General features: G+C 38.5%; 1 protein-coding gene across 1 annotated transcript in view; it reads right to left on the reverse strand.

The window, feature by feature from the left end:
• Window positions 1-1,465: 1,465 nt before the first annotated feature.
• The window catches only part of LOC133651843 (C1q-related factor), a 101,285-nt gene continuing 88,608 nt past the window's right edge, over window positions 1,466-14,142 (reverse strand). Inside the window, exon 2 of the mRNA XM_062050017.1 lies at window positions 1,466-1,851. Coding sequence (XP_061906001.1) covers window positions 1,672-1,851 — 180 coding nt within the window. The 3' untranslated portion in view covers window positions 1,466-1,671. The remainder of the gene's footprint in view (window positions 1,852-14,142) is intronic.

Consider the following 14,142-nt stretch of genomic DNA (forward strand, 5'->3'; position numbering starts at 1 on the left):
GAGACACAACGATATGTCTGCATTTCCTAAACGTTGGCACCTTTTTGAGTGGCTTCTTCCACGTGTTCCTTCTCCTGTATCTCACAAGGCCTACTGTATGCTACGTTTGAAAGTATGCTGCCTGTTGGCTTAGAGCCTCAAGTTCTTTGCACAAACAGTTATTTTAAACTTTATTCCAGGTGGCATTGTTTGCACTCTCATCCGAGAACCTGTACAGATCATTCTCTCCGAATTGGCCTTTTTTGCGATACAAGGATTCCCAAGTCCCGAAAAATGTCAATTCACTTGCTTAGTCATTGTTCATACCGTGTTGGACTAAGTGAAAGGAGTGAGGTTCCCCAGGCTAGAGTCATATCAGTACCTTTGCTTTCCCTCAACACTTTTTTGAATTGCCGTTTCCACAAGTTCATGCTCATGTATCTCAACAATCAATAGGCCGGAGTTGCCTTTAAAAATTGCAGGGTTTTTGCTCGCAGCCTCATGTCTTGCCGCCTTTCTCTTCATCCTACAACAGACATCTGTGAACCTCCGTAGATCATTTTATTCTAATTGGCCTATTTGGGATACAAGGACACCTGAGAAAGAAAAGAAAATTCCCATTTATTATTTAAATGTATTCAACAATTTCAAAAGATGGGATAGACAAACATGTCATAGACTTCATTTAGAAGCTCATCATGTCTATAGCGGCTGTGCTGCCCCCTGACTGGAGCTAAATAGAATTTCGACTCTGGGGAGGACCGTGTATAGCTATGGCACACCACATGCTAGCATGCACACACTCCTTTGGGGCGGGGGCGAGGGTCGGGGTGTGTGTGCACACTGTTCACACACACACACGCACAGACTCACACACACACACACACATGCAGTCCGCCCAATCATCCTAAGGCGAGCGGTCGGGCTGCCATGTTGAGTAAATATTAACACTTGTGTCGGCGAATGTGCGGCAAATGAACAGAGGACAATCAGTGATGCCTAAGAGACGCCACCACCACCACCGCCGCTTCCTTCCAGTCAATAAATGCTCTTTAGCTACCTTTTGCTTTGCTCGTGTTGATGATCTACATAGAACAAGGACATCTAGGAGACACTTTGAACCCCAAGAGCAGCAGGACAGGCACCTGGTGGAAGGGTATTGCCTATAGTTGAGCATACATGAGGAGGTACGCCGCTGAACGCTGTCGTCCGTTCAGCTCTTCGGCGTCACAAACAACATCTCGGAGGGTATCTTCACAACAGGACGGGGATATCATTAAGTTTTTTTTCAATCGGTCTGTGCAGAATAGTATGCATCGCTGCCAAATAAAAACACAATCTAAGGTAAAATCGCACGAACGACACTACGCATTTCAGTCAAAATGGGGACCACGCTGTGGAGAGAAGAGGTGTGAGAGTCCACGGTGTGCGGGGCGATGGAAAGAGAGATGATAGCGAGGAGCTTCCGACACATTGGCGCCTATTTCACAAAAATCCTTGTGGCATCCCTCTGCCAGTGTGTCCAGGCCTCAACCGCAGCGCCCGGAGGTCTCATGGTTGCCAAGGTCATCCATGATGATGATGGAGAGAAGAAGAATAAGAAGAAAGAGTGGGAACTTAGAAGGCATTTGAACACACATCCTCTCCACCCCACAACTCTCTTTCCTTTTCAGTCAGTGTGACCGATCGTCCTCAGTCCGCGTAGAGGATGAAGCCCGAGAAGGTGCTGTACTTGTTGTTGTTGCCGCCGTGCGCTTTGCCGCCGTCCAGCTTGATGTAGACCTCGTCCCCTGCGTCCAGGTGGAGGATGACGCTGTTGGAGGCGTAGTCGTAGTTCTGGTCCGCATCCTGGGCGATGGCGCTGGCTCGTACCTGAGAGGACGAGCAGAGGAAGCCATATTTTAGGACGTACAGTACTCACACTAGACCAGGGGTCCAAAACTCACAGCCAACGTTCAATTGCGCACTGCTCAAGCGTCCTCTGCGCACAGCAAATATATGCCGCGCACCAAATCAAACCCATCTGAATTCTAAACAAAATAAACACATTTATTCTGTGTAATTTTGCAATGCAACTCTGAGTGACAGTGACAACAAGTGGCCCTAACGGTGTTCGTCAACACCGTTCAATTATTGTAACGTCTATCGAGATGCTTCGAGGACAGGAATTATATCGATCACTTTATTGAGCAAAACTGTTTGTATTCGGCCATAACCACACCAAAAACATGAGTAAAAAACGTATATCTCGAAAAACTAGTCATTTTCTGCCGTACAAACCAGGCCAAAACCAACTCGTCATTTGTCACCAACACGCATACCACTAACCCACTGGTGCGTTTATGGCCACACAAAAAGTCGGACAACTCAAACACCACACAAAGTTACACTATGACTCCTCAGTCATACGTGTGCTTATTCTACTGTCATTTATTATTAATGTTCATTTATTTATATTAATCATGGAATGCTGTTACTAGAGAAAGTTACAGGAATGCACACTTCATCCTATGCTTACATTTCATTGTGCAACATGAGGATGTTTAAGGGGAACTAAATGTGATCTCCGAAAGGGGTACACATGATTTCCAAAGCAGGACCACCACCCAGACATATTGTACAATACTAATCCATAGCTTATGAAAAACAAGATTTCTTTTATTTTCATTAAAAGTGGGCCAAATCACTAATATTAGAAAATAATCTCATGAAAATGACTCCTCTCATTTGAGTGTTATTATAAAAGATTGGTTTGAGACAGGTGTGCTGCTGGTATTGCCACGTGTGATGTTGCTCACATGTGCTCCACTGAATGCTCAGGGAGTTTTTGTGTTTGCTCAGACACATGAACAATTAGAGGGAACATTGCTTACAGCCCATAATTTGTGGCCCTCGACTTAAATTCAGAATCAGAATCAGTATCAGTATCAGAAGTACTTTATTAATCCCCAAGGGGAAATTAAGATTTTCAGCACAATCCCATTCAAGAGCAGACAAACATTACAGGGAGACAGAAAAGGATCGCTGACGGGTCTGCCAACTTCCGGCGCACCTTACAAAAAAGGTTAGAAACAGGTAAACGCTGGGGCGAGGGGGTACTTGGTCTCCTTGGACGCATCCTCGCTCATCCATGCGGACTGGACCCTGGCCTAAAGTTGGTGGGCGGCCGAGAGTGGAGTCGGCTCTCTTGGTTGCTTTGTTGGGTCAAAACATTCCTCAATCAGGACAAACAACAAAACTGTTTTTTGAACTGGAAAAATTCCTGGTTTTCCTGAAACCTTCCTTAAATGTTAGAAATCCCACTGTTTATATTTAAACATGATTCTGTGATGAGAGCATTTGACGAGCGCCGTTTTGTCCTACTCATTTTGGCGGTCCTTGAACTCACCGCAGTTTGTTTACATGTACAACTTTCTCCGACGCCGCCACAGAAAGACGTGTTTTACGCCGTTCCTTCTTTGTCTCATTTTGTCCACCAAACGTTTTATGCTGTGTGTGAAAGCACAAAGGTGTTGGTGTTTTATTATGTTTTCTGTAGGAGGACAACATGACACAAACCTGCCTAATTGTTAGAAATCCCACTGTTTATAATAAAACATGATTCTCTGATGAGAGCATTTGTCGAGCGCCGTTTTGTCCTACTCATTTTGGCGGTCCTTGAACTCACCACAGTTTGTTTACATGTACAACTTTCTCCGACACCGCCACAGTAAGACGTGTTTTGTGCCGCTCCTTCTTTGTCTCATTTTGTCCACCAAACGTTTTATGCTGTGTGTGAATGCACAAAGTTGTTGGTGTTATTGACTTGTGTGGAGTGCTTATCAAGCATAGTTGGTCAGTGCATGACCGCGAGCTAATCGATGCTAACATGCTATTTAGCCTAGCTTTATGTACGCATTGCATCATGCTTTGTTGGGTCAAAACATTCCTCTCAATCAGGACAAACAACAAAGTTGTTTTTTGAACTGGAAAAATTCCTGGTTTTCCTGAAATTCCAGGGATTCCATAATACCGTTTCTCAATTCAAAATGTTACTACTTCAACATTTCTCGACCGATTTGAAAAATTCCAACACCAACCATTTCAACTCATTCAGACCGTTCAAGTTTTTTACCATTTTCAAAAAAATTCCCGACATTCCCAATTTTTTCCACAACTCCCACATTTTGTATCTGATTCAAACCGTTCCAACTTCCAAATATTCAGCCTGTTTGGTAATTGTGTGCTCTACTTCAACAATTCTAAAAAAAATTCCAGGATTTCAGTTCAACTTCAGCATTGGAGCATTCACACGCAATTCCTTCAGGAATTGCCTCATCTAGTTCAATATTGATGTGTTTCTTACTACTTTATGTTGTGTATTTTTTACATGAGATTTCCAGTTCACTTTAGTTTAAATAAGGTGACTTAATTGCAAAATATAATTTTTTTCAAGCTGAAATAAATCAAAATATGATTGATTATAGCTACGGGAGTTCTGTTTTGTCTTTGGTTATCAGTTTCACTTGACCTCGTTAGCCCTGCCCTCCTTTCCCTTGACAAATTCCAAAAATTGACAGATTTCCCAGAATTCTAGGTTTTCCGGGACATTTTTCCTATTCAAAATGAATTGGCCATTTTTCAAACTTCCACCTTTTCCAAATATTTCAACTTATTCAAACCATTCCAACCTTCAACACATTCCACCATTCTGGAAATTCAAACTATAATTTTTCCAAGTTCAAAAAAATTCCAGGAATTTCCAGAATTCCTGCTTTTCCAATGCCCTATTTCCACCCTTTTTTCTGGCGACTACTCCTTCCACATTTTTCAACGCATTTCAACCGTTCTACCGTCAAAACATTCCTCTCAATCAGGACAAACAACGAAGTGGTTTTTTTAACTAGAAACATTCCCGGTTTTCCCGAAATTTAAGGGATTCCGTAATCCCATTTCTCAATTCAAAATGTTACTACTTCAACATTTCTCGACCGATTTGAAAAATTCCAACACCAACCATTTCAACTCATTCAGACCGTTCAAAATTGTTACCATTTTCAAAAAAATTCCAGACATTCCCAATTTTTTCCACAACCCCCACATTTTTTATCTGATTCAAACCGTTCCAACTTCCAAATATTCAGCCTGTTTGGGAATTGTGTGCTCTACTTCAACAATTCTAAAAAAAATTCCAGGATTTCAGTTCAACTTCAGCATTGGAGCATTCACACGCAATTCCTTCAGGAATTGCCTCATCTAGTTCAATATTGATGTGTTTTTTACTACTTTATGTTGTGTATTTTTTACATGAGATTACAAGTTCATTTTAGTTTAAATAAGGTGACTTAATTGCAAAATATAATTTTTTTCAAGCTGAAATAAATCAAAATATGATTGATTATAGCTACGGGAGATCTGTTTTGTCTTTGGTTATCAGTTTCACTTGACCTCGTTAGCCCTGCCCTCCTTTCCCTTGACAAATTCCAAAAATTGCCAGATTTCCCAGAATTCTAGGTTTTCCGGGACATTTTTCCTATTCAAAATGAATTGGACATTTTTCAAACTTCCACCTTTTCCAAATATTTCAACTTATTCAAACCATTCCAACCTTCAACACATTCCACCGTTCTGAAAATTCAAACTATCATTTTTCCAAGTTCAAAAAAATTCCAGGAATTTCCAGAATTCCTGCTTTTCCAAAGCCCTATTTCCACCCTTTTTTCTGGCGACTACTCCTTCCACATTTTTCAACGCATTTCAACCGTTCTACCGTCAAAACATTCCTCTCAATCAGGACAAACAACGAAGTGGTTTTTTAAACTAGAAACATTCCCGGTTTTCCCGAAATTTAAGGGATTCCGTAATCCCATTTCTCAATTCAAAATGTTACTACTTCAACATTTCTCGACCGATTTGAAAAATTCTAACACCAACCATTTCAACTCATTCAGACCGTTCAAAATTTTTACCATATTCATAAAAATTCCAGACATTCCCAATTTTTTCCACAACTCCCACATTTTTCATCTGATTCAAACCGTTCCAACTTCCAAATATTCAGCCTGTTTGGTAATTGTGTGCTCTACTTCAACAATTCTAAAAAAAATTCCAGGATTTCAGTTCAACTTCAGCATTGGAGCATTCACACGCAATTCCTTCAGGAATTGCCTCATCTAGTTCAATATTTATGTGTTTCTTACTACTTTATGTTGTGTATTTTTTACATGAGATTTCCAGTTCATTTTAGTTTAAATAAGGTGACTTAATTGCAAAATATAATTTTTTTCAAGCTGAAATAAATCAAAATATGATTGATTATAGCTATGTGAGATCTGTTTTGTCTTTGGTTATCAGTTTCACTTGACCTTGTTAGCTCTTTCCTCCTTTCCCTTGACAAATTCCAAAAATTGCCAGATTTCCCAGAATTCCAGGTTTTCCGGGACATTTTTCCCATCAAAATGAATTGGCCATTTTTCAAACTTACACCATTTCCAAAATGTTCAACCTATTCAAACCATTCCAACCTTCAACACATTCCACCGTTCTAGACATTCAAACTATAATTTTTCCAAGTTCAAAAAAATTCCAGGAATTTCCAGAATTCCTGCTTTTCCAAAGCCCTATTTCCACACTTTTTTCTGGCAACTACTCCTTCCACATTTTTCAACGCATTTCAACCGTTCTACCGTCAAAACATTCCTCTCAATCAGGACAAACAACGAAGTGGTTTTTTGAACTAGAAACATTCCCGGTTTTCCCGAAATTTAAGGGATTCCGTAATCCCATTTCTCAATTCAAAATGTTACTACTTCAACATTTCTCGACCGATTTGAAAAATTCCAACACCAACCATTTCAACTCATTCAGACCATTCAAGTTTTTTTTTACCATTTTCCCAAAAATTCCAGACATTCCCAATTTTTTCCACAACTCCCACATTTATCATCTGATTCAAACCGTTCCAACTTCCAAATATTCAGCCTGTTTGGGAATTGTGTGCTCTACTTCGACAATTAAAATTTTTTTTTCCAGGAATTCAGTTCAACGTCAGCATTGGAGCATCATTTAGTTCAATGTTGATGTGTTTATTGCTACTTTATGTTGTATATTTTTTTAGCTTAATTGCAAAATATTCTTTTTTCAAGCTGAAATAAATCAAAATCAGTTTCACCTGACCTCGTTAGCCCTGCCTTCCTCTCCCAGCCAATCTGACCCTGTCTCACACCTGGAACTTGTCTCTGATGATTATTCATGATCTGCTTCTGTCATGTCTCTCTATTCATGCCATCTTAGCACCTAGACTTGTTATATGGCGCATTGCCCGCTTGCCATTAGATTTATTCAGTTTAAGTCAAGTTGGCGGGTTTTTTTTCCTGCGTCCTGATCCGCCTGTCTCCACAGTCGTAGACGAGGTAAGACGGTTTTTGATGCTTGGCATTGCTTTTATGTGCACGTGTCTTCTTTATAACCAGCCTGGCAATGCTACACAGGGGGTGGCGCTGCCAAACGTGCTGGAACCGCATCTGCGCTTTTTTTTCCGCGTGCATACAAAAAAAGGTGTACAATGTTTTAACACACGAGTTGCAATAACGGCAAGAGTTTGGAACTTTGCCTAATGAACTGAAAAAAAGTGGTGACGGTCGTAAAAACTGTCCAGCTTGGGTAAAAACTTTTGAATTTTGGTTCGTCAGTAAATGTTGAAGTGAGTTGACATGCTAAAGTGGGGGTCTGCATATGGCTCTTTAGCGCCGCCCTAGTGGCTCCCTGGAGCTTTTTCAAAAATGCATGAAAATAGAAAAAGATGGGGTAAAAATGTTTTTGTTTCAATATGGTTTCTGTAGGAGGACAACATGACACAAACCTTCCTAAATGTTATAAATCCCACTGTTTATATTAAACTACTCATTTTGGCGGTCCTTGAACTCACCGTAGTTTGTATACATGTACAACTTTCTCCGACGCCGCCACAGAAAGACGTGTTTCTTTGTCTCATTTTGTCCACCAAACGTTTTATGCTGTGTGTGAATGCACAAAGTTGTTGGTGTTTTATTATGGTTTATTATGGTTTCTGTAAATGTTAGAAATCCCACTGTTTACATGAACAACTTTCTCCGACGCCGCCACAGTAAGACGTGTTTTGTGCCGCTCCTTCTTTGTCTCATTTTGTCCACCAAACGTTTTATGCTGTGTGTGTGAATGCACAAAGTTGTTGGTGTTTTATTATGGTTTCTCTAGGAGGACAACATGACACAAACCTTCTTAAATGTTATAAATCCCACTGTTTATATTAAACATGATTCTCTGATGAGAGCATTTGGCGAGCGCCGTTTTGTCCTACTCATTTTGGCGGTCCTTGAACTCACCGTAATTTGTTTACATGTACAACTTTCTCTGCCGCCGCCACAGAAAGACGTGTTTTATGCCGCTCCTTCTTTGTCTCATTTTGTCCATCAAACGTTTTATGCTGTGTGTGTGAATGCACAAAGTTGTTGGTGTTTTATTATGGTTTCTGTAGGAGGACAACATGACACAAACCTTCCCTAAATGTTAGAAATCCCACTGTTTATATTTAAACATGATTCTCTGATGAGAGCATTTGGCGAGCGCCGTTTTGTCCTACTCATTTTGGCGGTCCTTGAACTCACCGTACTTTGTTTATATGTACAACTTTCTCCGACGCTGCCACAGAAAGACGTGTTTTATGCCACTCCTTCTTTGTCTCATTTTGTCCACCAAACTTTTTATGCTGTGTGTGAATGCACAAAGTTGTTGGTGTTTTATTATGGTTTCTGTAGGAGGACAACATGACACAAACCTTCCCTAAATGTTAGAAATCCCACTGTTTATATTTAAACATGATTCTCTGATGAGAGCATTTGGCGAACGCCGTTTTGTCCTACTCATTTTGGCGGTCCTTGAACTCACCGTACTTTGTTTACATGTACAACTTTCTCCGCCGCCGCCACAGAAAGACGTGTTTTACGCCACTCCTTCTTTGTCTCATTTTGTCCACCAAACTTTTTATGCTGTGTGTGAATGCACAAAGTTGTTGGTGTTTTATTATGGTTTATGTAGGAGGACAACATGACACAAACCTTCCCTAAATGTTAGAAATCCCACTGTTTATATTTAAACATGATTCTCTGATGAGAGCATTTGGTGAGCGCCGTTTTGTCCTACTCATTTTGGCGGTCCTTGAACTCACCGCAGTTTGTTTACATGTACAACTTTCTCCGACGCTGCCACAGTAAGACGTGTTTTGTGCCGCTCCTTCTTTGTCTCATTTTGTCCACCAAACGTTTTATGCTGTGTGTGAATGCACAAAGTTGTTGGTGTTTTATTATGGTTTCTGTAGGAGGACAACGTGACACAAACCTTCTTAAATGTTATAAATCCCACTGTTTATATTAAACATGATTCTCTGATGAGAGCATTTGGCGAACGCCGTTTTGTCCTACTCATTTTGGCGGTCCTTGAACTCACCGTAGTTTGTTTACATGTACAACTTTCTCCGCCGCCGCCACAGAAAGACGTGTTTTATGCCGCTCCTTCTTTGTCTCATTTTGTCCATCAAACGTTTTATGCTGTGTGTGTGAATGCACAAAGTTGTTGGTGTTTTATTATGGTTTCTGTAGGAGGACAACATGACACAAACCTTCCCTAAATGTTAGAAATCCCACTGTTTATATTTAAACATGATTCTCTGATGAGAGCATTTGGCGAGCGCCGTTTTGTCCTACTCACTTTAGCGGTCCTTGAATTAACCGTAGTTTGTTTACATGTACAACTTTCTCCAACGCCGCCACAGAAAGACGTGTTTTACGCCACTCCTTCTTTGTCTCATTTTGTCCACCAAACTTTTTATGCTGTGTGTGAATGCACAAAGTTGTTGGTGTTTTATTATGGTTTCTCTAGGAGGACAACATGACACAAACCTTCCCTAAATGTTAGAAATCCCACTGTTTATATTTAAACATGATTCTCTGATGAGAGCATTTGGCGAGCGCCGTTTTGTCCTACTCATTTTGGCGGTCCTTGAACTCACCGTACTTTGTTTACATGTACAACTTTCTCCGCCGCCGCCACAGAAAGACGTGTTTTACGCCACTCCTTCTTTGTCTCATTTTGTCCACCAAACTTTTTATGCTGTGTGTGAATGCACAAAGTTGTTGGTGTTTTATTATGGTTTCTGTAGGAGGACAACATGACACAAACCTTCCTAAATGTTAGAAATCCCACTGTTTATATTGAACATGATTCTCTGATGAGAGCATTTGGCGAGCGCCGTTTTGTCCTACTCACTTTGGCGGTCCTTGAACTCACCGTAGTTTGTTTACATGTACAACTTTCTCCGCCGCCGCCACAGTAAGACGTGTTTTGTGCCGCTCCTTCTTTGTCTCATTTTGTCCACCAAACGTTTTATGCTGTGTGTGTGAATGCACAAAGTTGTTGGTGTTTTATTATGGTTTCTGTAGGAGGACAACATGACACAAAACTTCCTAAATGTTAGAAATCCCACTTTTTGTATTAAACATGATTCTCTGATGAGAGCATTTGGCGAGCGCCGTTTTGTCCTACTCACTTTGGCGGTCCTTGAACTCACCGTAGTTTGTTTACATGTACAACTTTCTCCGCCGCCGCCACAGTAAGACGTGTTTTGTGCCGCTCCTTCTTTGTCTCATTTTGTCCACCAAACGTTTTATGCTGTGCATGAATGCACAAAGTTGTTGGTGTTATTGACTTGTGTGGAGTGCTTATCAAGCATAGTTGGTCAGAGCATGACTGCGACCTAATCGATGCTAACATGCTATTTAGGCTAGCTTTATGTACGCATTGCATCATTATGCCTCACTTGTAGGTATATTTGAGCTCATTTAATTTCCTGTGTCCTCTGTGTATTTAATTTATATTTGCATTTCTCATGACACATACAGTATATATGTAATATTGCCTGCATTTCTGATAGTGGTATGTGTGCCGTTCCAGACCACAGCAAACGTTAGCAAGCTTGCATAGATTGTAATAAAGACAGCCTGCCATTTCCTTTAACTTGGACACACACATCTATACATTTGGCATTTCTAAGCTAGTCATTTCCAGGAGTTATCTCACCTTCTGAGAAGCCTTCGTTTTACTAACGTTTTCCAATGTTGTAAAAATGTGTAGAATAAATATTATATTTCCAAAATTTCTGCCAACAAAGACTTGTGTCAGCCTGCGACACATAGTCATTTTGATAGTAGGCTAATATAGATACTTATATCATGTGTTGACTCCAGTATATCACTTATAGAAGGCTTTTAATTTTTTTCCGGCTCCAGACAGATTTGTTGGGGGTATTTTTGGTCCAATATGGTTCTTTCAGCAATTTTGATCAGCTGACCCCTGTGCTAAAGGCAAAAATAATAATGGTGATGACATCAATATTTTTTGTACTGCCTCATAGCAGACAAAAAAACACCATGAGTTACAAAAACTTAGTAGCCTTACTTGATTTTTATTTTAATTATTATTTAGCAATTTTAACACACTTGTTAAATCTAGTTTCATTAAGTCTTGATAATAAACATAACAAAATGAATCATAAAATAGAATATTATACAATGCCATTATTGTCACTACCCGCATGTACAATGAGATTAAAAGCAGCTCCTTGCAATAGAAAAAAGAATAAAATGAAAACAATTATTAGATAAAAACAGACAATTATTATTATTAGATAAAGTCTGTCCTTTGTTGTCCTCTGTGTTCTTTTTAAATTTTGATTTCTATTTACTGTTTTAATTGTTTTTTTCCCTTTAAAATCGTTTTTAATCATATTTATTTTTATATTGTTTTTATATTGGTTTTATATTTATTTATTTTTTTGTTTTTATTCAGTCATTGGTGGAGCTAAGGATAATATTTGATTATTGTTTTTAATATTATTTTTTAACATTATTGTGCAGCAGTTTGGAAACATTTTTGTTGTTTAAATGTGCTATAAAAATAAAGTGGACTGGATTGGATTGGATAAAGATAAAATATAGGAATGACAGGTGCAATTTTCAGACTATATATCCATGTGAAGAATAGTAATATGTTTGGCTTATTGCACATTAAGCTATTAATATTTATATTGCAAAGAAAAAAAATAAAATAAATAAATAAAAATTCAAAATAAAAATAAATTAAAAAAATATATATATATATATATATATATATATATATATATATATATATATATATATATATATATATATATATATATTAGTCGTGGCTGTCTTGAGTTTCCAATCATTTCTACAACTCTTTTTTTTTTGGGGATAGAGTGATTGGAGCACATACTTGTTGGTCACAAAAAACATTCATGAAGTTTGGTTCTTTTATGAATTTATTATGGGTCTACTGAAAATGTGAGCAAATCTGCTGGGTCAAAAGTATACATACAGCAATGTTAATATTTGCTTACATGTCCCTTGGCAAGTTTCACTGCAATAAGGCGCTTTTGGTAGCCATCCACAAGCTTCTGGTTGAATTTTTGACCACTCCTCTTGACAAAATTGGTGCAGTTCAACTAAATGTGTTGGTTTTCTGACATGGACTTGTTTCTTCAGCATTGTCCACACGTTTAAGTCAGGTCTTTCTAATTCTAGCCTGATTTAGCCATTCCTTTACCACTTTTGACGTGTGTGTTGGGGTCATTGTCCTGTTGGAACACCCAACTGCGCCCAAGACCCAACCCTTCGGGCTGATGATTTTAGGTTGTCCTGAAGAATTTGGAGGTAATCCTCCTTTTTCATTGTCCCATTTACTCTCTGTAACGCACCAGTTCCTTTGGCAGCAAAACAGGTCCAAAGCATTATACTACCACCACCATGCTTGACGGTATGTGTTGTGTTCCTGGGATTAAAGGCCTCAACTATTCTCCTCCAAACATATTGCTGGGTATTGTGGCCAAACAGCTCAATTTTTGTTTCATCTGACCACAGAACTTTCCTCCAGAAGGTCTTATCTTTGTCCATGTGATGTCAAGGGACATGTAACCAGCAGATTTGGTCACATTTTCAGTAGACCCATAATAAATTCAAAAAAGAATCAAACTTCATGAATGTTTTTTTGTGACCAACAAGTATGTGCTCCAATCACTCTATCACAAAAAAATAAGACTTGTAGAAATTATTGGAAACTCAAGACAGCCATGACATTACGTTCTTTACAAGTGCACGTCAACTTTTGACCACGACTGTATATGTATGTATGTATGTATATGTGTATGTTAAAAGTTAAAGTACCAATGATTGTCACACACACACTAGGTGTAGCGAAATTATTCTCTGCATTTTGACCCATCACCCTTGATCATAAAATCAATATATGTAATTAAATAAAATATAATAAATTCAATCAAAAACTTTTCATACACAGGGAAGTTGCAACACAAAGTGTTTTACACCAGTTTAAAAGAAAACACACACACACACACACACATACACACACACACACACACACACAACTATTTACAAAAACAAGACTAGGCATGTCACTAAGGCCTGGTTCACACCAACGGCGCCGTCATTTTTGTCAATTTTTCCACGAATATCCCGATCTCCGAAGTAATGTTATGCTTTGATACGCTCTGATACGCTCTGATACGAATTATTTCCCGCTTCGTTACCGTTCCTCACGATTTGATGCCGCTTTGATCCCGCTTTGATACGCTTTAAATCACGCTTTGATACGTTTTGTTACGCTTTGATGCGATTATTATTTTGTGAATTTGATGAATAAATTGCGTGCGCACACATAATATAATAAAAAAGAGAAATATGACAAAAAATAAGAAAAAAAAATTGAAAAAAAAAGGAAATGAGAAAATAAGAAAAAAATAAGAAAACATGTGAAAAACTCAGTATTGTAAGTTTTTCCCACATTTTTTAGATTTATCTATTTATTTGATTTCTCTTTTTGTTTTACTATATACAAGATAAAACACATAATGTAATAAAAAAGAGAAATATGATAAACAAATAAGTAAAAAAAATGTGAAAAACTCAGTATACTGTTTTCCACACATTTTTTGTATTCATTTATTTTTTCAATTTCTCTTTTTTTTCCGTTATACTATGTTTTATATCTTCATTTCTTTAATTTCTTTTGTCATCTTAATAAATATCTATCTTTCATTTCTTATGCTAGTTGACA

The sequence above is a fragment of the Entelurus aequoreus genome, linkage group LG06, assembly GCF_033978785.1.
Source record: "Entelurus aequoreus isolate RoL-2023_Sb linkage group LG06, RoL_Eaeq_v1.1, whole genome shotgun sequence".
NCBI classification, from domain to species: domain Eukaryota; kingdom Metazoa; phylum Chordata; class Actinopteri; order Syngnathiformes; family Syngnathidae; genus Entelurus; species Entelurus aequoreus.